Source organism: Gossypium hirsutum, chromosome D10 (genome assembly GCF_007990345.1).
Source record: "Gossypium hirsutum isolate 1008001.06 chromosome D10, Gossypium_hirsutum_v2.1, whole genome shotgun sequence".
Lineage (NCBI taxonomy): Eukaryota > Viridiplantae > Streptophyta > Magnoliopsida > Malvales > Malvaceae > Gossypium > Gossypium hirsutum.
This window is the reverse complement of record NC_053446.1, coordinates 21427737-21455341: the sequence shown is the minus strand read 5'-3', so window position 1 is coordinate 21455341 and position 27605 is coordinate 21427737. Positions and strand designations below refer to the sequence as shown.

The following is a 27605-nucleotide window of genomic DNA, read 5'->3' as shown; positions in this document are numbered from 1 at the left end:
TTCCAGGACGAAAATCCTTAAAGGAGGGAGAGTTGTAATGACCCAAATTCAAGGTTATCGGAATAGTGGTTTCGTAACCACAAATCTGATTTAAAGAGAAATTTATTTTAATATTTTTGAATGAATATTGATATGATAGGAAAATCGTATGAAAATATCAATAGAAAAATTTTACCAATTTAGTGGTTAGTTAGAAAAAGAAATTATTAAAGAAATTGGGTAAAAACAAGGTATCGAGACCTCAATCTTGTAAAATCGAGTCGAAAATATTTTTATAAATATTTATAAAATGTTAGTAATATGGTATTAAAATTTCGTTAGAAAATTTTAATGTATGGGTAGTCAATTAAGTGAAAAGGACTAAATTGAAAAGTTGTAAAAATTACTAGAGGGATTAAATAGCTCAATCGTTAAATGAGGAGGGACATAAATTATAAATAAGCCCAAAAGGAGATATTTTGGGCGGCATAAGCTGAGAAAAATAAGAAGAATTGGTGAAATAAGGGTAAAATGGGAAAATAACCAATTTTTTTTTAAACAAAGAAAATAATAAATTTTACTAACATAAAAATGGGACCAAATTGAAATATCTAGAATTCTCTTTATTTTTCTGCATTCTCATTAGCCAAAAACATCCTAAGGGTTTATTCAAGATGGTTTTTCATAATTTTTGCACCAAGTGAGTTAATCCTTGCCTTTTTCTTCTAATTTTTATGTCTCTAAGACTTTTACAATTAGGTCCTATTACTAAATTTATTAGTTTTTGATTTTATGAATGAAATTGAAAGCTGCTATGAATATGTGCTGGAAGTTTATGATGAAATAGCATGAAATTGAAGCTTTAATTTGTTTATGGGATGATTTTATTAGGTAATTTCAAAAGAAATTGATTTGTAGGACCTAATTGTGAAAAGGTTTGGAATTAAAGTCGAGTGCTAAAATTCTGATTTCCAAAGGTTATAAAGTAGTTTAAAGTGATGGGATAAAGTGTTAATGGAGAAAAATCAGCTCAATTGAGAGGTTAATTGAGCAGGGATGAAATTATCATTTATTGAAAGCTTAAGGGAAAAATTGCAATTAACATCATGCACTAAAACAGTTTTGGACAGCAGCAGTAGTTTAACTTTGAAAAATCACCAAAAATTTTAGAGATCGAATTAGAGGATGAATAAAATATTAAATTAAATCTTATTGAGTCTAGTTTCTTATAAAAGAAACGGTGTAAGCAATGGAATTTGAAATCATGAGATATAATAGATTTTGTGAGACAAGGTCAGAATGAATTAGGGTTCCCCTGTTCTGACTTTGGAAAATCATCAAAAATTAGAGAAAAATAATTAGGGGCTTAAATTTATATGTTTTAAAATAATAAATGAGTATATCTTCAAAAGAAACAAACGAGAACATCATCCGAATTCTGTACAATGGGATAATTAATTTTTAGTGAAGAGGGGTCAGAACGATCGAACATTGAAACAGGGGAAAATTTAAAGAATAAAATATACTTATTGGCTAAACAAAAAATCATGAAAATTTTATGACAAGAAGATATGTGAGTCTAGTTTCTGGGAAAATTAGCGGATCTTAATTTGCAGTTCCGTAGCTCAAGATATAAATAATTTAGTGACTATGACTCAGTGAGACAGCTTTGAATGCACTATAAATAATAATGGAATTATAGAGAATGTTACATATGAACATGAAATGTAGTAGATTAATGATTAATTGTATTTATTTAGATCCAAAAAATTCAAATACGAAGCTAGATCGAGGAAAAGAAAAAGTTCGGGGTTAGTAGATTTTTGTTTACGAACAAGTATCGAGGTAAGTTCGTGTAACTTGAATTATATTCTTAAATGCTTGAAATATATTTTTGTTGATGTGAATATGATTTGGATGTTTCTTGTATGATAATTGATGAAGTATTGATACTCTTGATGAAAACAGATAATAAATCCCGGTTGAATGAAAGCAAAATTCGATGGATCTCTGAAAAGGAATTTACGATAAAAAGGATCTAGCCCGGATGGGTGATCCTATCTTGATATAGCCCTCCCGAAGAATATGTGGAAAATGAATTTAGCCTGGACGAGTAATCCGAATTAGGGACTGAATTTAGCCTGGACTAGTAATTCAGATCCAAGCTCATTAGAGTAATTGTCGTTGTAGGGGAGTTAGCCTGGACTGGTAATCCCGACAATACTCTATGAGTTTATATTACAGGGGATTTAGCCTGGACTGGTAATCCCACTGTAAGGATGAGGTTCGCGGGAGTATGCTCTCTGAAATGGAAATGTGCGCACATGAATATGAATTGACGGACTCGGATTTGTACACTAAAGTGTACCTCTGAAAATCTATCGAAATTCAAAGTAGTTCAACGGGATAAATATGGAAAAATAACAAGGGAATGGAAATTATGGAATTGATGAGCTCATCAATGATGGTATAAATTATTGATACATGGAAATTATTGGACTAATTTGAATGTTGAGTTTGTGCATGATAGGGGAATAATGTATGGAATGGGTGTATGATTGTTTATTGCATTATATTGAAAATATTAGGTAAGTATAATTCTTGTTACATGAACTTACTAAGCAAAAAGTGCTTACCCTGTTTCTTTTTCCCCTATTTTATAGTGTTAAGAGCTCGAAGGTCGTATTCGGTCAGAGACGTATCACAATATTAACCTTAAGATCTTGGTATATAAAGAAACTTTATTTTGAAAATCAATGGCATGTATAACCTAATAAAGTAAATGTTAATGTAAAATGAATGTAAGGTTAGCCGTTGGTATGGCTAACAAATCTTAGTTTTGGTATGTGAAGAGGTTATCTTATGGATATGTTTGAATTTATCTTGAAAATATGTTGAAATGGATTGGTTGTGTAGGATTGGTTGTGTTGGATTGGTCTCGGATTAAAATTGCAGGGAAGATTAGATATTTATAAAGGGATTATATTGTGTTAAAAAAAACTTTGAAATTTTGCAAAAAATTTCTTATGGTTTTGATTCAATTCCGGTTTGGTCCCGACGTATTTTTTTGGGCTTCGGAGGCCCATCTAAGGGACATCATGACATGTTTCGATAAATGAATAGTATTTAACTCGTAATAATAATAAACTTATTCGGTAAAATCTGGTAATGCCTCATACCCTATTTCGGTGACGAATACGGGTAGGGGGTGTTACAAGACAAAATACAGTGAGAGCAAACACTATGTATGTAGCATGTCACTCACATCGAAATCTGCAATTCTGGGTCACAGAGTATGCTAGGCTTGACCAAGACATGTCAGAGGCATTATATCGTGTCGACCTACTAGAAGGGACTTGCGATTATGGAAGATTCTAAGCACTTCGATTCCTATATGCACATGTAGTTGTCGCATATGCGAATGTACGAATTGAGTACACGCCTTATATCAACAATGTGTATAGACTGGAACGCATGCACAATGTATGGAGACTTGAATTCCCACCCATCCTAGATGAGAGTATGTGGCCGCTAGTGTCCAACGCGTCGTTCGAGTTGGCCCCTAACATGAACTTGCATCGCTTCCTAAAAGGTTGCCCGAATTCCACTCAGATACGCACCAATATGGATCTTCGAGAGAGGGACAACCAATAGAGGTTATGCGGGTACTTAGAAACCCAGGGCATACGAAGGCAACATGTTTTGTATTGAGGGGTACATTGGGGCCCCAATGTCACTAGCATTCAAATTTTTACAATGATATAAAATTGATTACAATGTTTCTTTTTTGTGTACAAAATATGTTCTTTCCTTTTAACTTGCATTTCAATTGTATTGTCACAGTCTACTAACATTTATGTTATGTAAAAATTGCTACTTTAAGCGCTACTTCAAGTAAAATATTATATATGGAAATTTACGTATCATTTACATTAGAAATATGAGTTGAAATAGAAATATAAAAAAAGAATGATCGTTTTTATATTGAATTCATTTATATTTACATCGCAATAAGTAAATAAAAAATACATCATCAGCGTCGTCGGGCCAAATGTGTGCCACAAGGCGGTGGCTGATGGGTGCGCGTAGGATTTCTACGCTCAACTAGTGGTGCTAGCTCCGATTGTTGATCGTGATCATCTTTTTCGTCTTCACCTCCACCATCGTACTCATTTTCATCTCCATTATTGGCTCTGTCTTCATCTCCATCGCCTTCCTCTGTCTTGAGTGTGATGTCATCCTAGTCTCCCATTGTGTGTTCTCCAATCCATGATAAAGTGGTTGCGCCAATGACCCACCTCGATAAAACAACAACGCGGTGGGTGTTTGTGACACTATTGACGAATAACCATATGATGTCGCAAAACCTGGATACGCTAGCATTGACTCAGGTATCAATACTGGCAACGATGATGGCATCGGTGTCGCCATCAGTGACGATACACGCGTCAACATCTAGCTTAGCATTTTTGTCGGCATCAATGTCATTATGGGGGCGTAGAATGCTAGGGACGGGGGTGCCTCATAATATGTACTTGCGGGAGGAGTAGTTGGAGGGTGCTGCGGTGGTGCATAGTGTGGTGCTTGTGAAAAACACGAGGTTAGTGAAATGAACATGAATAAGTGGAGTGAACTGACTGGGATATGGCGTAGACATGGGTGGCACTTGTTAGATTGGAGTTGGTGATGAACCCATCATGGCACCTCTTTTGGACTTACGCTACTAGCCCACTTGTCGTTGCCTCTTCTGAAGAAGTTTTTTACTCTTCGCCTCCACGGATAGCAGATACGACTTGCCGACGACTTTGAACCAAGGCATGTACTCTAAACAGGTCATTATATTCGATGAGAAAAAAGGTTCGCTATGGGTAAGAATTACATCTTACGATCCCAAATGTCGATGTACTCATTGTGGTAATCTTTTCAATTCTTGTCGTTTTTCCCTCACAAATCCAGCTTGTGCAGTATTTTTATGTCTTGCGGTGACAGCAAAATTTGTTGCCTCCACTTGAATTATCGCATCACTCAATTTGATTCATGCATTTCTAGTGTCGCGTAAACTATCAACGGCACCTTCGTGTTCCACATACTCTAATTGACAAAAAAATTCATGTATGATGCATTCTATGATATCCAGGTCAACGTATGGCGTCCATTCAAATTGCAATGCACAATTGTAAATTATGTTAGGTACAAATTTTATTTTACAAATCATTGCATAATTATTATAGGTTTGGGGTAAATAAGTAACTAACCTCGGCTTTCGAGTGTTAATCTAACAATAGTCGGATATCTTTGAGCTACGCGGGTAGTCCCACGTAACTCGGCTCATGGTTCCACTTATACAAGCGATATCTTAATTCAAATATATAATAAATAAACAATATTTACTATACAAACTACATATTTATTAAGAAATTGTTTTTACCTTGTCACCAACGGAAACATATATGGGTTGTTCACTCGATGATGTAGAAATGGTAGTCGCCACTAGACCCATGACTGCAGCAAGAGTAGGCAAACACTGATTAACATCTTATCCAGTTCGTTGCCCAACACTACTCCCGGTACAATTTGGCCAACACGATTGATCCCCAACCCATTCGTCTACTTTCTTTGAAGTCGACTAGGTGTAGTAGCCCACCTTATGTGTACCAAATTTCGAGATTTATCGAGCATTAGAATATCCCCGATTAACCATAAGAAGAATGTTCAAGCGTATTGTTCTTTGATGACGTCGGGCGCATCTGTAGGAAAATATTTGAAATTGGTTCCCAACCACTTCATATCTATCCAGCCACTGTAAAACTTATTCGACAACTTCCCCAAAAATGTCTCGCAAAGGTCCTCTTTACTGGGAATGATCGCTGACCCTGTGATGACTGGCCCATCCACCGGTAAACCAAGTTGTAAAGTTACGTCCTCGAGTGTGATTGTACACTCGCTGCATGAAAGATGGAAAGTGTGTGTGTCTTGGGCCTCCATCTTTCCACCAACACGCTGATGAGTGCATGATCGAGTTTGTAGCCTCCGAGCATACGAGACGCATGCAAGAAACTCGTGTCTTGCAAGTAACCACGAATTTCGATGATTGGGTCATTTGACAAATTATGTATGAACCCCTCCAAAACACGATCATCCACCTATTTATATCGACAAAAAAAATTAAAATATTTAAAAAATAAAATACTTTAAAATTAATTTAATTTAAAATTTCGTCTTACCATTATCACTTGAGCAATGAAAATGTGCTTGTCGTCGAAACGAATTAGAGAGGTTATTTTTCGTGAAAGCTTAATCGAAACGAATAATATACGAAATAATTAAATAAATCTATTATATTTTTAAACAAGCATATCGGGAAATTTAGAACAAAACTTGAGAGAGTTAAGAGTTTAGAAAGAATTGAAAAAATTGGATTTGAGTGAAAAAATTAAAAATGACCTGGTATTTATAGGAAAAAAAAAACTACCGTTGAAGCTCTTCAAAAATTTTACCATTGCCAACGTTTAAAAATATGACCATTGGTGGAAAACGCTTTCACATTCTTTTTAGGTAGAGTCCCAATATAACCTCAATTGTAATTTTAAATAAAATTTGAGTGAAGAAATTGAGATTCGTGAATTTGAAAAATTCAAAAAATTTCGCTCAATAGATAAATCATCACTATATGTCACACACATGCATTTGTTATAAATCTTTGGAATTTATAAAGTTTTTACTAGCTATATAATTCAACATTTACTTTTGTAACCTGAAAATAAACAAAATCAAATATGGGATATGAAATTTTATTCAAACATTTTAAATTGAAAAAGCACACACAAACAGACCTAGAGTGACCCACAATATATAGGCCCCTGTTTTGGAATTTGAGGGTTGGTTCAAATGGAATGTAGCTTTTAAGGTAACCAACTTATTATTTATATCTAGCTTTTAGGGTTGATTACTTTCTCCCAAACCCATTGAATCAAACCTCAAAAAGATAAAATAAAAAAAATCAAAACAACAACATTTGAAACAAGGACAAAACAAAAAAAAATTATTTTATGGGGCAAAGCTAAAAAAGTTATATTAGTAATTATTTAAATTAAATTATTAATTTAAAAAAAGTTAAATTTATAATTTTTTTATTTAATCAAATGTTAAAAAGAATTAAATTGAATTTTTTAATTTTAGGAAGGGGCTATAAAGCAGGTTTCCCATTTAACAATGGGCAAGGCCCTACCCCTTTTGCTGCCCTAGTTTTTAGGTATAAAAATACATTAGTATAGACTATAGAATTAAAAATACTTTATATGCAAGTTCAAGAAGCTATTATGTATCATTTATTTATTAGTTTTTAAGTTTTAATGTAATTTAAAGAGGTTAATATTTACATTGAAAGTGTAAATTTTTTATTTTATAAATTACTTTAAAATATTATAATATTTTTTAAAATATTTTATCACACTCTTATAGAATAATTTATCAACTCCTAATTTTACATATTAAGTCTAGAAATTTCACTAACAATATATTAAATATTATTCCAACTTAAAGACACTTTTAAAAGTTTTTAATACTGCTTGTGAAATATTTTAACTCAATCGATAATGTACGAAATAATTATCCACAAAATAATATACTCCCAAAAGAAAAAAAATGATAATTTTTAACTATTTGTTTGATTTAAAAATTATAAAAAATAATAATATATACTAGATGACGACACATCCATGATTAGGGTGAAAACAATATTATAAATCATGGGTTGTTGAATCGAAAAAACTCTATTGACGGTGTATCAAATAATTACTTCATAATAATCAAACCATTATATTTCATATTCTATTCATATAAACCATGAAACATTACATTTTAAAGAAATTGAAAATATCCAACTACTTGTTCGATGTAAACAACTTTTGACCATTAAATATAGGAATAATATTTGGTATACTACTAGTGGAGTTTTTAAACTTCACAAGTTAGATTAAGGGGTTGACAAGTGTCTTATAGGGTACAGTAGAATATTTAAAAAGACACATAACAATTTTTTAAGATTGCTTGTGAAATAAAAAAAAGTACATTGCTAGTATACCAAATACTAACCCTTAAAAATGAGAAAATATTTGGTACAAACTGTTAAAAGAGTTTTTAGACTTTACAAACCAGATTAGGGTGTTGACGAATGTCCTATAAGAGTACAATAAAATATTAAAAAAATAAATATTTTTTAAAAAAAAGACACATGTCTATTTTTTTAAAGTTGCTCATGAAATAAAATAATAATAATTTTTAATATATTAAATACTTACCCTTAAATATAAGGGTAATTATTCTGTCCACTACTAGTGAAGTAAAAACTTCACAAGATCGGGTCTAAGATGATGCCAAATGTCTTTTTTAATTATTTAGATATTATTTTATTATTCCTTAAAAATAAATCACATTAACTTAAATTTGCTTGTGAAGTTTTTTTATTTTATTAATAGTATATAGAACTATAATCCTAAATAAATATATATATTAAAAAGACATTATTCTTGATTAATATGAGAGAAATATCAAAATTTTACGTAGTTTTTATTATAATAAAAACAACCATTGAATACTTCAAAAATAAAAATTTATTTATATTTATTTAAGATTATCAACCTTTGTAGATCTATTATAACTTTCACTAATGTAAATCTCTCCTCTATTATTATATATTTTGAATGAATAATTGTTTCCCAAAGTCTAATTATTTTTTACTAGTAGACAATTTTAGTCACAAATATTTGTTAGAAAAATTATAATTTATAGGAACTTTGAGACATATTCTCGATAGGTAAAGGTGGAGAATTGAATCATAAAATTATGGTTTCATATTTTACTCCATGAGACCTTTACAACGGTATTTCATATGTTTAAAATGGTTGAGTGATGAATTGATGCTCAAAGTAAGCTACTTGAAAATATTTGTTGAGGAAAAGAAAAGCTTAGATCCCACATTGGTTAAATACCGAATGTGAGATGTGTATATATATGAGAACCCACTTAAATAATAATTGATATACTAAGTTTAGAACTCTACTTAGCGCGCAGGAGATATAGGTCCAAACTCGTCAGGGTTGGAGTGTACCTGCATGACGTGGGCGACACAAAATGTTCAAATTGATTTAAGCCTATGGATATTTTAGCTGCAACACGAAATTTATTTTTCCTCAGTAAATATATACAAAATCTAATATAAAAGGACATATATCCTGATTTTATTTGTTTCTACTAAATTTGATTTGATTTTAATCAAATTGATTTAATTGTCCCTTTAATGCAGATTTTGTCTTCTTATATATGAATACTTTCAAAAATTCATCCACTTTTAATGCCTAAAAAAGGCTAAGACTTCTTCTGAATTATTTGCTCAATCTCACTCTGTCACACCGAATTTAGGCTTCATTTGTTTCTCTGAAAATGACTTTCAGAAAATGATTTCTAGAAAATGATTTGCTTTTTTGGAAAAACTAATATTTTCTAGTGTTTGGATGAATCTATGTAAAAAAATTTCTATTGTTTGGTAGATTTTTTAAAAATATTTCATAAAAGTTGTTTTCAATGAAACAAACATACATTTGATATTTTCTTATTTTTTTATTGTTTAATTGAATTAATTTTTATCTATAATTTTATATTTTACATTGTTTTTGCATATATTTAAAATATTATGTTAAATCCAGGTTCATTACAACGTCATTTTTTAATTACATGACTACTAAGTGAGTATTTTTTATTTAAAAATATGATATCAACAAAATTGACAAAAAAAATTTAACGATGTCAACAATTGGACTTGATTTTTAAATTTGAAAAGTAAAGGGACTAAATTCTTGAAAATAAAAGTACAAAGACTAAATTGCAAATCTATGAAGTGCACATAGACTTATGACATATTTTAACCTTTATACTACAAAACATTTATTGTTAATATATTTATAATTTTAATAAATATTTATTATTAAAATATTAATATTGAATATTTTCAATAATATGTGAATAATATTATTTAAAATTATTATTTTTAAAATTTATTATTAAAATAAAATTGAAATATTAAATATTTTATTAAAATAATAAATTATATTTATTATATTAATAATTTATTATATGACTAAATATAAATAATTAAATATGTTTAATAATATTGAAAAATATAATATTTTAATATTTTTAAATATAAAAATAAAAATTATTATCAATATAATAATATTAAGCTTGATTTAAGTTAATTTTTATATAAAAATAAAATTATATATAGATGAGCTCTTTTTCGGAATACGTTGACATGTAAGTCATTTTCCGTTGACCAAGCTATTTTCTGTGAAACAAACGTAAGAAAATGTAAAAAATATTTTCCGTAAAACATTTTACATGTAAACAAACGGACCCTTATTTTGCTCTCAAAAATTTTCTTTTATTCTCCATATTTTCCAACGTTGCGGTGATAGAAAAAGGCAACGTTTGTTCGTTGATCACTGTAGAGGTGTTACTGCTTTGATCATCGTGTTATTGTATCCTGAGAGACAGTCGACCAACGTTTCTCCAAGTACCGTAAGAGCGGCCGAATCTGTCTTAAGGAAACTGTGTTAAACAAGCCTCAACATTTAGTAAATCTCTATTCTTCTTTTCGATTTCTAGTTTTTGTTACCGTATTTATTAGTTTTTGTATCTGATAATTTAAATATAAATTATTCAATTTATATTTTATTTTATATATAAATATTTGTTTATTTATATTTATATATTTTGTTCGCTAATGTGTTTTGTCCAACAATATTTAGGATACTTAAATAAATAAATATTTTTAAAAAAATTAAAAAAATATTGTTTTTTGTGATTTCTCTATTAACTTAGCAACTATAAAAAGAAATATAACTCATTCTGAATATGGTAAGAGTAAAAAATCAATAATCACTTGATAATTTTATTAATGTAAGAAGTTATGCGTTTGAGCGTATTGAAACACATTATTTTTTTATTTATGAATTGAAAAGAGACCATAAGTAATTCTAAACATTATGTCAAAAAAATTATATTTAATTAAAACCTATAATAAATTTGTTAAAATAAATAAATAAAATAACCACTTATCACGCATGAAATATCTAAACTCGCCCTCAAAAAAAAAAAAAAAAACTAACCTTTATTCAAACTTCGTTAACAGACAAATGTCGTAACCGTGTGGGTCCCACCCCTAATCCCTTTAGACCAAATCCTCGTAGACTTTTTTGCGCACGGTCGAACTGCATGCTGGGTCCTACTTACCCCACCCCTCAACATTTTCTCTCTCCATTTTTCACTTCAAGATCGTGAACACCACGCTCTTGATGAATGACTGCCACGTGTGGATAATCCACATTAGAAGATTTGAGAATAAAGCGAGTTTGATGGGAGCGTGACAGAGAGGAATAGCCAGACAAGGCGTGGGACCCACCTTCTCAGAAAAACCGCCGACCTGAATATGGAAACTGCTCTGACAAAGATATACCGTCGAATTTACAAACGCAACACGTATATGCATATTTTTTTTTCTTTTTATGATTTAATTTAACACAATATGCATATATTTAGTTTGATTCAATCAATTATTGGATAAAATTTTTGTTCCTTCTTAATTTTATCCTTTAATCATAATGTATTTGTCTCTAATGGAGTTAGGAAATGAATTTTTTTTATTTAAGCTTAAAAATTTAAATTAATAATAAAATTATATTTTAACCTCTAATAATAATAATAAATTAATTTAATCCTTTAAAAATTATAAAATATAAATTATTAAAATAACAAAATTATATTTTTATCATTATAAAAATATAAAAATTAATTTGACTTAAAAATAATTTTCTAATTTTGCCGATGTTTATCTCGTCTGTTTTTTTTTGTTTTATATAATTTTTCTTGAATGGAATCTTATGTTAAAAAATGATTTAATAGAAGTTTTAATTTCGTAAATTACAGAAAAGGAAAAATGGTGCAAGGCCAAATGTTTTTGGTATTCCCTTGTTTGGAGGTAATTAGGTATAATGAAACATGAAATGGTAAAATTTATTTGGTGAATGTGTGAAATATTGAATATATTATTATCAATTATTGAGATTACGCTGGTGATTAAACAAAGAAGAAATGATGAAAAGGCAGGCCAGCTAAGTTTGAAAAGAGACAGAGGAAGGAAAAAGTGGAGAGATTTCATAAGTCACTTTCAACCTGATTAGCAAATAAAATAATTAAAATTAAAAAATTGGACAATAAATCTAAGGTTAAATCAACTACTCTTCTTATCTATGTATGGTGCTGTGTCACTTTGCATGGTTGGATATTAGCTGTCAAATAAGAAAACAATGAACAAATTATTCATTTTTATTTTTATTCATTCCCCTCCCAAAACCTTATAAAAACGTTATTAACTCTCACTAACAAACCCCATTTCTTCCACTCTTCCTCACTCTCTTTAAGCCTTCACCAGTGTTTAGGGTTTAAAGCTTGCAGATTTTGAACTAAAAGGATTTTGATTGTTCCTTAAACTTTTCACCTTGTTTAGATTCACACAAACTGACATGTTTTTGGCAATAAAGGTCCAGTCTTTTTAGTCCCACAAAGAAGATTGCTGTTCTTTTTAATGTTTTGTTGAAGAAAAGTAGAAAAAAAAAAGAAAAAGAAATAAGAGCTGGCTTTCGGACTTTGGGGTGTTGATAGTTTGGTTGAAGAAAGTGAAAACACTGAAGCAGCTTTTTACTTTGGGTGTCACTTGGAATTTTTCCCTTGTTGAATTTGGGTCTTGAAAGTTTTCAAGTTATAGTACAAGGCATTAGATTTTTGCTTTTAGCTCTTTGGCCAATGCAAACTTTATGTTCTTGGTGAGTTTGCTCAAATCCTATCCTAGTTATTTTGCTTCAAAGCAGCTTTGTTTGTAGTGTTAATTCAATATATATGATCTGTATTGCATACATACATACATTAGCTATTAGCTATCTTATTTTGGGTTTTTCTTTTTTGTATTTAATACTACTCTGTTTTTTCATGAAATTGGAGTTCTTGCTTTTGAGTGTAACCACACTATTGCTTTGTATCATTTGTAGTATACTTGAATGTTACCTTGAAAATTATTTGTTTAATCATAGTTCTTTTAAGTGTCATAATGTTTGATTGGTATCATTAAGTTATTAATTCAAAATGCAAATTGGATTTATTTATGGTTCATCCATGCATGGGAAAATTTTCCATAAACTGGTCCCACAAAAGATCATTCTTTAGATAATCAGGGGTTTCTATTTATTTATACTATGACTACTTAACTGAAGCTTGATGCTTTTTCCACCGTTTGATTATCGTGTATGGAATCAAATGATGTCACTGGTTGGTTTGTAAGTTTTTGTCTGTGACATATTGCTTGTGTTTTTGACTTATTCCATGAATTATTTAATCAACGTTTTTGTATTTTTCCCAATTTTATATGCTTGTTTTTCATTGATTCATGCAACTATTGTCCGTTTGTAAACCGACAGTTAATACATAATTATTGTTTTAAATTATGTTGTGATTAAATTAATGGATGAGATGTTTATAAAATTTTGTATCTATTGACATATAAATGCATGATTATCCTCTGACAAAAGAACGGAAAATTTTTTTCCCCAGTATTCAAACAATGTAAGGGTGTCTGATGTAGATCATATGAATTTTTTTTTTTAAATTATGTACTGAGAATGAGATTTAAGTTCATTGTTATGCTTCAAATTGGATGTATCCTACCATGGATTCTTCTCTGACTAAAATATAATAGTCCACTATGAGTGTTTTTCATATATTTCGAGGGTTCTATTGCATTTAGGTTTGCTTTATATATGGATGATTCCATTTTACAATAGTTGAATGTAGATGATTTCAAAGAACACAATTGTTGATTAGATGATCGTTTACTTTTGTGATGAATGATGTTCGATAATCGCGGTCTTTAAGTCTAGTTAACTTACTGTCTGTAATATCTTCAATGATCCTTTTCATCGCTGTTCAGCTTTAGATTATTTTCGTTGGTTGCATGGTGCTATTCCAGTGTGTGATTCTTTTTTTCCCCTCACTCTTTTGAAGCAGTGAAAACGGGATAGAGGTCAGAGCGATGATGGAAAACAAAAGGAGCCCTTGCTCTGTTGATCATGGCAGTTTCACTCCTTTGGCGTCGAAGCGACAGAAGTCCGACTTATCGATCTCGACAAAGGTTTTTAGCGGCCTTTACTCCCTTTTATGTCTCCTCTATATTTATTTCATAGCTATACTAAAGGAATCCCTCCAGTGCTCGAAAAATGATGGGATAGTCAATTCAGTTTGATTATAGTTTAATCTCCATTAGCTGGGGTTGGCTACATGTAACTTTCTTTGATTTACAGTGTTTCACTTTAATTCGCAGATTGACTCATCCGTTATTTTTTTTTCCTTTCCTAATTTGTGCTGAAAACCTATGCAAACTTTTAGAGGAAAATAGCAAGGTGATGGTAGCCTTTTCTTGGAACCAGATGTATAATTTATATTCGCATGGTGTAAAATATGTTCTTTAACTTGTTTTAGGGGTAATATTCCCGAATGTTGTTCAGAATGCATCTTCAGCCATTACTTATGTTCATTTACAGGCAATTCTGGTTCGGTTTCTAGAAATGCAGATTTGATCTCTTTATGTATAATCTTAATTTTTCTTTCTGGCAATAGGATAGGAAAGATAAGGTCGGTGAACGCATTGTCACTCTGCAGCAGCTTGTTTCGCCATACGGAAAGGTATTTTGGCAATTAATTTTTCACATTGGAAAAAGCGGCAATACATTTATAGTGCTAGCATCAACATAGAAATTTATAGCTTAGTCGGTTGATTCTGGCGGAGATTGGCTTGAGGTCAAGTCCAATATTTGTTATCGGTTAAAAACTTGAATCCTGACACCGCATTGATTGTATTTTAGTGTTTACTATGGCTTGAATGAAGTCGTCTTTCAGCATAAAGTTGCCGATCTTGCTATGATTTTGAAGCTCTATTTGGTTCATTGCAGACCGATACAGCTTCTGTCCTCCTGCAGGCAATGGAATACATACAGTTTCTTCATGAACAAGTTAAGGTCGGTTTTTCTTTTCCGTATTAGTTGGAATTAGTTGCAACATCTAAATGCATGCTTCTAAAGATCAGCAATTGAAATTTCAATGAATACACCGCGTATTTAAACATGAACCTAGGGAGATTTGACAGTTGCAGTCTCAGTCTGGAATCAAGCTTTGAACAATTTCAGCCTAGATTTTAAGAGATTCAAGCTTTGACTGACTTAAAAATGTCCCCGGGGGAGGTTTTGGCTGTGCAGTTTGTCTTACCTCTTCTTTCGGACTTGGCAATTTTCAAAAGGGAAACAAAAATGATTATCAAAGAAAACTAAAGGCGGGAGTGGAAACGAAATAATTGCTTTTATCTTTTTCATTTTAAAGGTCATTATAGCATTTTTAATAGATATAACTGTGGTTTCAGGTTTTGAGTGCTCCATATCTTCAAACCTCGCCGACAAATAATATGCAGGCAAGCATTAAACCGGCCCAGGTACAGAAAGAAGATTAATTATGCCTTGAACTGCTCCTTACTTGGGTTTACTTCTCGTGTTAAAAACACTAGTCATCCCTATTTATGGAACCGATTTTAGTTCGATGTCTGTTGTTGGAACACCTTTTATTTCGAAATACAATAACGGTATTGATTAGGGAACCATGGTTCAGAAGTTATGGTTGGATTTTAAATGGCTGTTTCTTGTGCTTGCAGGAGCTAGAGCATTATAGCCTTAGAAGCCAAGGTTTATGTCTTGTTCCACTCTCGTATACCATGGGAGTTGTTCATAGCAATGGTGCTGATATTTGGGCTCCCATCAAGACCACTTCACCAAAATTTGACAAGCCTTTCTCACAATTCAATTGACATATTTTCCTTCATCGGTGACCGGTAGGCTTTGAACGTTTCATTGGAACCGGTTTTAAAGGTAACCAACTTAATCTTGAATGCACAAAATTTTCCTAATCAGATGCAAAATTTATAGCACAATGCACTGAGATAGGATGTTAGTATCGAGAAACTAGTAGGATTGTGTATCCAGAAATGCAGTCCTGTGCCTACTTAGTTTTAAGCCAGTGATCTGCATTTAATATTGTATTGAATTATAGAAATTAATTGATCTCTCCTAATCATGTATTGTAAAATGTAACTTGATGAACATGAGTTGATTAACCACTTTTAACATGTATGGCGCTCGAATAAAATATACGGAATAATGTGCCAGTCACTAAATTAAATGTTTGGTCTATTTCACGACATATTTTTTTTGGTATCCGAGGGAATTATTCTTGTTACTTAAATGTATAGATTGGACTTGTCGTTGGTGCTCACATTCACACTTGAAGATGGTTTAAAGATTTTTCTTTTTGTTAAGATCATAACAGTGAACAGCAAACGATACTACTAATTAACAATTGAAGAAAAAATTTATGCAAGTTCTGTATTTTCATTTACATGCCATTAGCCTATTAACCGGAAAAAATGCATTACAATAAAATTCTCTGTTACTTTACTTCCGAGTAAACCGTTTTGAGTTCCGTTATAAATCTATGCCTCTTCCCAAAAAACCCTCATCCCTATGCATATGACTAACATTTCCATATTGAAAACACACACAAAAAGACATTATACAATAAAATTGGAGGAAATTAATTACCCAAGTTAGCTGAAATCGTCTGTTGGTGACGACCCGTTATTGGTCTCACCTCTGAAGTACGTGACTTGTTCATGTTATTGGTCTCACCTCCGGAAGTACGTGACTTGATGTATGAACGGGCAACATTTAACATTGTCTCCATCTCTTTCTTGTACTGCACAAAGATGGCAAAAGGAGAACTTCAGACTAATACCAAAGGAGAAAAAGACAAAATGGGTTTCTTAAAGTATGGGATTCATCTATATAATTGAGAAGACAATGGTTCAACTGTAGCTATACCTCTTCGATGGCACCTGACTTTATTTTCGATTGCATCACACACCATTTCTTAAAATGTGCACCTGTAGAAAATTGAAACATCCCTTAGTTCATATCTTTGAGGTTCAGGAAAAGAAAATATATTTCTTAGAACTTGAGCACCATAAGAAAATTGAAGCTTACCCGCTTTTATATCTAAAAGGTTTGAGTTTTCTCCATTGGTCTCTGCAGTCCATCGACAGTGAACCTGATGCAGCACAAATAAAATGATGTCACTTTAATCTCGAAGCTAAAACATAAATAATAGAACAAAAACATGCAACATTACACACACACGTATATATAGGTTTATAATTCTTCCAAGAGGTTAGAACTGTTAGTCGAACCAAGTTGTTCATACCACAATGGTATCATAATTAATATCCAAGTGTATAAGACATTGCTATTATATTTGGCCTAATCTTCATTGAACATAAGTCTCTACTCCCGTTGCCCTGTTGGCAAGTAAGTGACCAGTTAACCTGCAAAAGGGGCATTTCCTTCCGCCACAGTGTAAGCAGCAATTTCCATCTTGATTGGACTTAGGTGATGATAAGTCTTTGATCAATAACAGTGTGGGTGATATGCAAGAAAGTTTCAAATACTTACTTCAAAGTAGGAGCCAAATGGAACATCGTGTGCCTGTTGCACAGTTTCAAAAACCTACGAGAAGAAAGAACATTGATTAAACTCAATTAAATGAAACAAACATAGAATCTACAATAAAGATGCAAATAGCCATATGTTACACAAGCAATGAATTTTTTCACAAAAGTAAGACAGTTTATTAAAAAAGAAATTACTGAATGGACAACAAAAGAAGTCCTACAAGCTTTTTCTTATCTGATGATAAAACAAAATGTTGATACTCGGTCATGGCAGTGTCTGGAGGGCACATGGGATTGTTACAAATGGTTCTGAAGGTAATCTCTCTCACTTGACCATCATATTCATCTGCAACATGCCACTGTCCCATCTGAAAGTAGCACAGCAGAGTAAGTACAAATTTTCAATTCATTTGTCTAATACGAAAGGCATGTTTAATAGAATAAGCATGGAAGAATACTAAATTATCTTAGCTTACTGTAAGATTTTTGTCGTTACGTGATGTACGGTATTCATTTGTGAAACTAGAGCCATTGCTCAATAATAAATTAAAAAGCTGCTCAGCGGTGCAAGGAAATACATCCTGCAGGAAAAAAATTCATGAATCATAAATATACCCATTCACAACATAATAAAAGCCCACAAAGACAGGAAAATATGCGATGCATACTTTGTAGATATCAACAAGAACCTGTTCTTTGACAAAACGTAGTAATTTTTCAGTACTAGGTGCTTTTTCTTGAGGAGCTGTAGCTTGCGTTCTAATACCTTTCATAGAGCTACTATGTGCACGCAATGCTGATGCTGCTCGCTCCTACATGTCACAAAAATAAATCAAATGAAAATTTGTTTTATCTGATAAAAAATCAGAAGTGAAGTTGAGTAGAAGAAAGAATCAAACAAGAAGTCACAGATCACATGCAAAATACCTTCCTCTCAGCTTCCAACATTGCATGGTAGTTCTTTGCTGCACGCTGTAATGCTCGTACTGTATGGTTCCTGTTCCAAAATGATGCAAATTTATACCTGACTCTACCTGAAATAAGAAAAGAAAAACAACAGCAACATAAACACACCTTTACTCGATTCATGCTAAAAACAGTCTTGCTCATGAAATATTGGGTTATTCCTAACGAAGCAATAATCTATGAAAAGATCTCTGAATGGATAACTAGAAAAGGGAAAAAACCCAGTGTGTAAGACATCAACTAATACTGTATTTTAAAAGAAAAACATTTCAAACGACCACAAGAGAAGTATGTAAAATTTTAAATGATAAAGAAGAGCGTAGACCTATTCTGAACTTGGTAAAACAATAAACACTAAATTTCAAAAAGGAATCGGTAATAAATAACATATGAAGTTTCAGAGCACAGTCACACACCTCTAAAAGACACTGTAGAAACCAAACATAAACAGGAAATTACATAATGCTCTTTGTTCACAATCTTGAAAAAATAAATCCCTAAAGCTTCAATGCTTGGTAAAGAATTTAGTTACTAACCATCAGAGCTCCCTAATGGAGGTACACCATGCCCACCAGCACCCATCCGAAGAATGATTGTTATTGCAGGATTAATGAATGCATGCTGACTCTTACGAACCTGCATAGACCAAATTATTATATGCACAAAGAACATTCAAAATTTTCTCCAACATGGTCAAGAAAATGCTTGTAAGTTATAGTAGTTCTTTTTCATGCCACAAAACTAACTTTAAGAAGTGCTGATCAGAAGAATATAGCTTACCTCATCTACATCCCCGAATGGAATTATCACCTGTTATTTAAACAAAAGTTGTTAAGATTTTAACACATCCTTTCAGTTTATAATACCATAGGAGGTGTCAAACATATAAAAAGTTTCTTATCTTTTTAGTTAGTTTAATCATTTTTCCCTTTAAAGAAGAAGGAGGACAATTTGTCTCTGGATTCTACCATAAATGCACTATGAATGTCAGCACATCTTAAGAAGAGGATAAGCTTTCGTAAATTAATGCAACAAACTGGCAAGCTAACCTTAAGTTGTTTGGAGAACACATTAGAATGGAAACATATGTGCCATGCAGAAACAAACATGCGACCATGGTACAAGAATGATCTCTCAAGTGCACATGAATAACTATGCTCCACAACCTGAATGAAACTGTCTGTTTGTTAGCTGCAGCTAGAAGTGATGAAATGGGATTGCCCCAAGAATTCCTATTTGTTACTATAACCATACCATGCCTAATTTATTTATAATAATTCTAGTTAGAAAGACATTTTATAGGACTTGCCTCATCTGGAAGGAGGTTAAATATTGTCTGTAAAGGCCCTGGCTTTTGATGAACCACTCTAGGCCCTTGTTTATCTGAAGTACTCCTTCGAGCTTTAGCTCCAGCATATCCATCTACACGCCTGTCAACAAAAGCTTTCAAACTATTCAATGAAATGTAGAGACAATAAACATAATTTTACCCGTGTTTGTCACTAAATGGGACTAGCATAGGAAAAAAGTTTAGCTTAACAAAATTATTTTCATTTTTAGTGGACATTCATGTAAGAAGCTGCAAGATTACCTGGATGACTTTACAGGTGATTTTATTGTTTTAATATGTAGACAAACCTGAAAGACGTAAAGCCTTTCATTGATCTTTATAAGAATTAAGAAATAATGCAAAGAAGCCAGATAAACAAGATAACTACAGAACTTGGGAATCAAAGAACACCTGTCCAGGTGGTTTATCTAATATATGCCATACTGGGGTACTGTCACCTTCACTTTCAACTAGAACAGTAACTGAACCAAGAGTTGCACTCTTCCAAACTATATCCCAGTCATATATTGTCACGTGTATCTGCAAGGTGAGTAAGAATGATTCTCTTAGACAAGCATGCCACATAGGAAAACAAAAATGAGTTTTTAATATAGATGCCTTCATATATTTATCTCTTACAAATGCATCCTTTATTGATTACCCTTATCTTACTTTTGTATATAAATATGCAAGTAACTACTCAAGTTACAATAAGTAAATTTTTTGTTACAATGAAAAGAATTAGGAGAGAAATACTGACAGATATATTTTCAGGGACATTCATGTTACATGGCTTGCACCAGCAAAGATATAATTACAATTTTGGTACCTAACCATAACAATGCTAACTTTTTTAGGATTTAATTCAAGTTTTAGAGTTGATTTGATGAGAATTCACAATTAGCTAATAATATTAGCAATTAACTTTCATCAAATCAACCCTAAAACCCAAATTAAATCACATCCATAGCATTATATTTGACAAATTAATTACAAAATTAAACAAATTCACAATTAAATTAAATTTATTCTAATAAAAAATTATGAAAAATTCAAACATAATAATATTAGCAATTAACTTTCATCAAATCAACCCTAACACTTGAATTAAATACTAAAAATGTTAACACATTTACTTTTGGGTACCAAAGTATATAACTTTTGTCAAATATAGGGACTAAATTGGACCAAAAATAACACAGATACCACATTAGAAAAAAGTGTCGAACTCGAGTACCAAATAATATATTAAGCCATGCTAAAAATGCATTACCCCATGGTTACTTAGATGAAGAAATATACATGAACATCCCACAAGAGTTTGAGGGAGATACAAGCAGCAAGGTGCGTAAGCTGAAATGGTCCTTTATGGGTTAAGGCAATCTCCTAGAGTATGGTTTGGGAGACTTGCGAAATTTATGGAGTCTGGCTCTAAACAAAATCAAGAAAATAACACTTTTTATTAAGCATTCGACTGCAAGGAGAGTTATTGTGCTTCTCTTCTATGTGGTCGACATTATAGTGATTGGAAATGATGACAAAGAGAAGTATGAATTGAAATAGAGACTAGTACATAGATTTGAGATAAAGGAACTGGGAAAACTAAAGTACTTCCTTGGTATGGAAGTGACATATTCCACACAAGGGATCTTCATATCTCAGCAAAAGTATGGGTTGGCAGTTTACTAGTCTCTAAATCTGTTGACAACTTATATTAGGGGATTAGATTAACTTATATTCAAGGATTATAGCTTGATTTACTGATTGTCTTTCTTTGGATAGGCTTATTCTTTTTGTATAAATATCCATGTAACATTCCTTTTTGATATGTTAGTGAAAAATAATTATTCATAAATTCCTTTCTTTTCTTCCTCTATTTTCTGATTTCTACATATGCAACTGATTTATCAACAGAAACAAGAAAGATTGGGTGTAATCCAGTCTCTAACCTAATGTATCCAAATCATATGTTCGGAGAAACTAAAGAAGAAACAGTTGTGGACAAAAGGATGTTCCAGAGTTTAGTTGGTAGACTGAATTATCTTGCTCATACTTGGCCAAACATATCCTATTCAATAGTGTAATCAGTCAATTCAAGCATGATCCAAGAGAACCTCATATTCAAGTTGGCTACAGAGTGCTACATTACTTAAAAGGGAACCAAAGGAAAGGGATCTTGTTCTAAAAAGGTGATACTCTTGCTCTAGAAGGTTAAATCAATGCTAACTATGCAAGTTCCCAGTGGATAGAAGATCACCTACAAGGTATTCTACTTTTCTTTAAGGTAATCTGGTAAAATGGAGGAGGATGAAACAAAATGTGATGGCACGGTCATCTACAGAATCAGAATTATTTTCAACTTATATTCTCTAACATAACATGTACATTGAAGCAAGAAGGCAATGATAATGCTGCTTGTAATACTTTGGTTTAAATCAGAAGCACGTGCTATTAAACTAAACCCAAGGTTTGGTATAAAGCATACATGTTTGACAAAGAAAGCATGCTTAAAATGTTCAGATGCCATCTATAACAAGAATAACTTATAATATAAACCTGGACAGGAAGCTTATCTACAAAGAAATTGAACTCCTCTCCCCACATGGGGTTTCTTGAACCAGGGATCATTGAACTGCAACAACAGAAGTAAAGTCTTAAGAAATGTAAACACAATAGGGGTACATAATAGTATATTTCTTTATTAAAAAAACAAAGGACTTATGCAAACCACAAAGCTTTATATCTGGACATTTATTAGTTCTCAGATACATCATAGTGGGAAAAAAAATTGTTATGCTTACCATAAAACTATATAATTTCAATAATTTAAGGCTCGTACATGTATAAGATACATGGTTTCTCCAATTCTCCTAAACATCTATGATAGAATATTATCAATATCACAAACTTAAAGACCAATAGATCCAAACAACAAAACGAACTCTGCTTTTTTTAGTCATCTGTCCTTAACCCTTTCACTAGTTTCAATTTAGATTTTACAAATATTTGAATGCAGCATAGCTGAAATTTCATCAATCCAATACAAACTAAGAAAATCATGAAGCTAAAAACTTTACTTCTTCCCAAATGTGACTTACTGTTAAACACTACACTCCCATTCCGTTTTTGTTTGAAAGATCTCGATCCTATTCCGCTGTTCCCCATCAACGTGTGATGAACTGGTTAGAATTCTGTAGTAATTGCTACCTTTATTTTGGCCCTCAAGTAGGCAACAACCCCTTGAGAGATTTGATTAGTTTGAAACAAACCGGAACAATAGAACTTTATCAGTGACTTTTTCAAGGGGATAGTCACATTGGGTCATTCATGGTTGAATTAGATGATTCCATTCAATTGGATGTTCAAATGCACAAATGCCTGATTTAGTCATGATTTTAAGCCTCACCAGAGGATTTAAACAGAACCAGTGAATGTTACATGTTGAAAGCAAGCATAGGGGAACTTGGCAAGGTAATGAGTGCAACTTCAATTCTCCAGAGAATATGACAGTTCCCACATCCCAACTTTCTGAAGGCAACAATAAGGGGGAACTACTGAAGCAAATTCCATAAATTTCATCAACCTCTTTTATAAAAAATGTTTTATCAAGAACAGAAATGGTTGAGAGAAGGGTGAAGGACTTATGTTATAATTGTGATGAACTGTATATTGTTAGGCATCAATGTAAGAAACTCTTTTGGCTAGAAGTAGCTTATTCGAATGATGTAGAACCAAAACTCAAATTGATACTGAACCGGGCTGAGTTATCATCAAGCTATCTTGACTTCGAGCTTGAGGACAAGCTCTTTTTGTAGGCCGAACCTATGTTAGGAAAGGGCATCAATTTTGATTCTCTAATTAAGGCTTAGGTTGTGATTTGGTTGTGATTTTATTTCTTTACTTAAGTTTCTTGATTGTGATTTTATTTCAATTAATTTATTTCCTTTCTAGAATAGGTTTCCTATTTATGTAATAGGACAGACCCTTACTTAAAGGGACGTATGGAATAATAAATCCTAACATAATATCCATCAAATACCCTAAAGAGATCCGGGTCTTTCTCTTATGAGTCCTAAGGTTTCAGTCTCCCTTTAAAGAGCAAAACTATCAATAACAATAGGCCTTATACAACAATTGAGATAAAGGGAAGACAACAATCTTCGGCTTCCCCATCAATCACCTTGTGATTCAGTCCTGTTTGGTTATTCTTAACAATTTCAAAGAAAAATCAAGAGCCTAAAAGATATAACAGTTAAGCTCCCCCCCCTCCTAACAGTAATCTCAAATAATAAAAATAAAAATAAAAATAAAAAACCCCTTTTTCCGTTAAAGATCAAGAAAGCAAGTATATACCTAAAAAATCTTAAACAAACAAAAATCTAAAGGTGAAGTTAAAAAAATAAATTCAAATAAACAGCCTCAAGATCAAGTAACTGGTGAGTGACAACTTTAAATGCTCTAAATCCCCCCCAAAAGCCAAAGTACAAGGTGTGATGATGGTAATGATCATATAAGGACTAAAAAGGCACTGTGTTATATTATAAGGCAAGAATAATGCTATTATTCCCAGTCAGTACGTCTCTTGTGCACTATTAGTCTAGCCTAATTCTAAGAAAACAAACTATATTTAGACGAAAACTATACTAAAAGAGATGGAAATCATCAAATGAAAATCATCAACTTGTTGAAACTTGTAGCGAAAAAAAATAAGAAAAAAAAAACAACCTGAATCTCTTTTCAGAATCACAAGTAATGATAGCATAAGGATCTGATGTGCCATTCAAGTTTGTACTAACGAGATTCTTAGCTGCCAACAATTCAACCTGGAAAAGGTAAAAAAGAAAGGCGAAGACGATCTCATTTTGGATTTAAAAAAAAGACTCATTACATGAAAGAAAATCCAAAATACCTTGATTATGAAGGCAGAATTGGTAGGAAGATCTCCTTTGAATTGGATAATCTACAAAATAAGTGCAGAACTGCATGTCAAAAAAGTGGAAAATTACTCCGTGAAAATAGCAGCATACAACATTGTGTGTACTACAATAGAGTAAGATTCAAAATGTTCATGTTTACAGATTGCATCAAGTTAAAAAGCTATAGCAGTGCGTTTAAGGGACAGAATAAAAATACATCTACAATATATCCTTTTTAACAGACAGATGAAGTCAACCAAAAAGTGTTTGAGGCCAAGCCAAGAGATCGTTTCGCCCTTCATCAGAAGATTCTCTGACAAACATCAATATCCATCCTCTTACAAATTTTACCAGCTATAAATAATAGACATCATAAAGAAGAAACTAATGTAGGCATGATACTATACCATTGTGCTCTATTCAAGACAAAATTGCCAAAAAAATTCTATAAAATACCAGAAAAATAAGTATAAGGTTAATGGAAACGGATTAAATACACAGAAAAGTAACTTTCCAACAATGTGCACACAACGTATATTCCATAATCGAATAAATGAACCCAGAAAAGAAAGTCACAGGGAAAAGGATCACTAAATAAGAGTCATGAAATGTAACTTCACTTAAAATTTAAATTAATAAGAACAAAAAAGGATGAGTTCAAGATAATTAACAATAAAAACTCAATTCTTATCAATAATGGGAAAAAAATCCATGAAAATTCGCTCAGAACCAAAACTAACAAAATTAAGAATTAAGTAACTAAACTGACATTGACTCAGTGCCATTAGTAAAAGAATTAAGATAAAAAGTTACCCAAATTTTTTTAAAAAAAATTAAAAAAAGAAAAAACGTAATTATTACAAAGTGAACAATAGATCAATCAAAATGCGCGCGCACACACACACCAAAAAAAAAAAGAACAGAAAAGAGAAGCGAATTTGCCTTCAGCCAATGTCATCATCCACACAATAAAAATTGCATAAACAAATAAAATTAAAAAAAAACTAATACCATCAAAATTAACTGAAACAAAAAAAAAAGTCTTCAAACAGACGTAAAAAAAGTGACCTTGTCGTTATCGTCCAGAATTGCATCAGCAAAATCCTCCTGAAGCAACGATCGACCACCGCCACTCCCACTTCCAACTTGTAATGTATAAATCCAATAAGAAACGATCAAGAACACCGACGTGGCCACCGCCACTTTGATCTCCCAGGAAGACGGCACCAAATATTCCACCACCAATGCTGTTTCAATCATCATAATTATGTTTGAAAAGATTCCCCTTTGCTTATTTCGGAAACTATTGTTTCTATAAAATTAAATTAGAAAAGAAATTGATCAACATTTTGATTAAAATCTAAAGGGTTTAATTTTAGGGTTCTTTAACTTGTAAATGAAATAATCTGTATTTGGGGGAGAGAGTCAAAGCAGGAGACCGTTGGAGGTTGAATGGTTTGGCAATCAACACCTGGTAAAAGATCGTTAATGAGTTTTTAAGGTCTTAAATACCCTTAACTCATATCTTGTACTTAATGTTTGGGTAGTACGCGATGCGTATGAGAATGTAAATTTAACCTTAAAAATAACATTATTAAAACTTATAATCATCCATCTCCAATTTTAATTATAAATCCCACTTTATTTTGTGATTTGTTTAACTTAAAAATTGATTGAGTTGTCGTCACAAGTTAAGTATTAATTTAATTAAAAAAATTATAAAAATATCTTTTTATAATTAAAATAAATTATATTATAAGATAATATTTTAGTCTTTTTATAATTAAAAAACTTAATAAAACTTAATAAAATTGTATACAGTTAGATTTAAACCTGTATTGTTTAACATTAATAAAACATTATTTTTACTACTAAATCAAAACTTAATTTTAATACGGCTTAGATGAAAAATTTGCCTTAAACTATAACACTTTTCCCACTCTAATCTTTTTTAACAATCATTCCTTAACCAAAAATGTTATAACTTGTGGCAAAAACTTTATTTATTTATTTTTCTTTTTTCTTCCTTCTCTCCCCTCTTCCATGCTCCTATTGCATCTTAGTCCTCCTGAAACAACCTTGCAACTTGAAATTATAAGCTCCAAGCACCATTACTCTGGGTCTTTTTGCCAAGCACGAATCTGCCTATTTCCTCTGTTCTCTTCACTTTGACGTTTAGATCACATTGTTGAAACTCTAATGCAGTGGTTTTCACCTGTCTAGTTACGCACATGCTACTCGCTGCTCATAATGCTTGTTGTCCACCTGTTGTAGCTGTGTACTACTGCACAATGTATTTTGTTGTTGAAGCTTGTTGCAGGGGAGCAAAACAAATTGTAGCCATTGATAAACACGTGCTTAAATAAAAACACTTGAAATAGGCTTTTTTACCTGTATATTGTAAAGTAAAACAAAAAAAAATACTTAAATGGTATGTCAGATAGATTATGTACCGAAATGGTACATCCAAGCACCACCCTAAAAATTTGACATTTTTTACTGCAAAAAATTATATTTTAATATTGGTGTCTACTTGATAGGTGGCACCGCATTTGTACCGGAATAATATAGAACTCGTATTTTTATACAGAGGTAGTGCAGGGGTATGGTGTCTATCTGATAGGCATTTGTACCGGAATAACATAGTAGAACATAAGGAAGAAGAGAGGGAGAAGAAAGAAAGAAAGAAAATGTATTTTTATTTTTATTGTTATTTTCAAATAGAATAGATTATGATGAGAAAAAATTATTTTGTTAGTATTAT

At 31.8% G+C, this 27605-nt stretch overlaps 2 protein-coding genes across 9 annotated transcripts; one reads left to right on the top strand and one right to left on the bottom strand.

Annotated features, from left to right (window-relative positions):
* Window positions 1-12298: 12298 nt before the first annotated feature.
* LOC107914608 (transcription factor bHLH153) lies at window positions 12299-16305 on the top strand. Of its 4 annotated transcripts, none has more exons than XM_041102196.1 (6): window positions 12299-12857; window positions 14092-14215; window positions 14701-14766; window positions 15033-15092; window positions 15497-15565; window positions 15782-16305. In XM_041102196.1, the coding sequence occupies exons 1-6, from the start codon at window positions 12838-12840 to the stop codon at window positions 15932-15934; spliced, it is 492 nt and encodes a 163-aa protein (XP_040958130.1). In that variant the 5' UTR covers window positions 12299-12837; the 3' UTR covers window positions 15935-16305. The 4 variants fall into 4 exon arrangements, with proteins under 4 accessions (XP_040958130.1, XP_016699047.1, XP_040958129.1 ...); XM_016843558.2 differs by having other exon boundaries at window positions 15033-15098; XM_041102195.1 differs by having other exon boundaries at window positions 14089-14215.
* Window positions 16306-16452: 147 nt separating this feature from the next.
* On the bottom strand, window positions 16453-26327 carry LOC107914606 (BAG-associated GRAM protein 1). 5 transcript variants are annotated; one of them, XM_016843554.2, is made up of 18 exons: window positions 25910-26327; window positions 24835-24885; window positions 24651-24748; window positions 22482-22557; window positions 20337-20465; window positions 20187-20233; window positions 19905-20025; window positions 19645-19761; window positions 19376-19405; window positions 19132-19231; window positions 18557-18663; window positions 18319-18441; window positions 18106-18210; window positions 17851-17997; window positions 17631-17684; window positions 17166-17229; window positions 17004-17065; window positions 16453-16878 (listed from the first exon to the last, which is right to left on the bottom strand). In XM_016843554.2, exons 1-18 carry the CDS (start codon window positions 26102-26104, stop codon window positions 16717-16719), a joined length of 1788 nt encoding a protein of 595 aa, XP_016699043.1. In that variant the 5' UTR covers window positions 26105-26327; the 3' UTR covers window positions 16453-16716. The 5 variants fall into 5 exon arrangements, with proteins under 5 accessions (XP_016699043.1, XP_016699042.1, XP_016699045.1 ...); XM_016843553.2 differs by having other exon boundaries at window positions 18298-18441; window positions 25910-26326; XM_016843556.2 differs by having other exon boundaries at window positions 18298-18441; window positions 24835-24904; window positions 25910-25987.
* Window positions 26328-27605: the final 1278 nt, after the last annotated feature.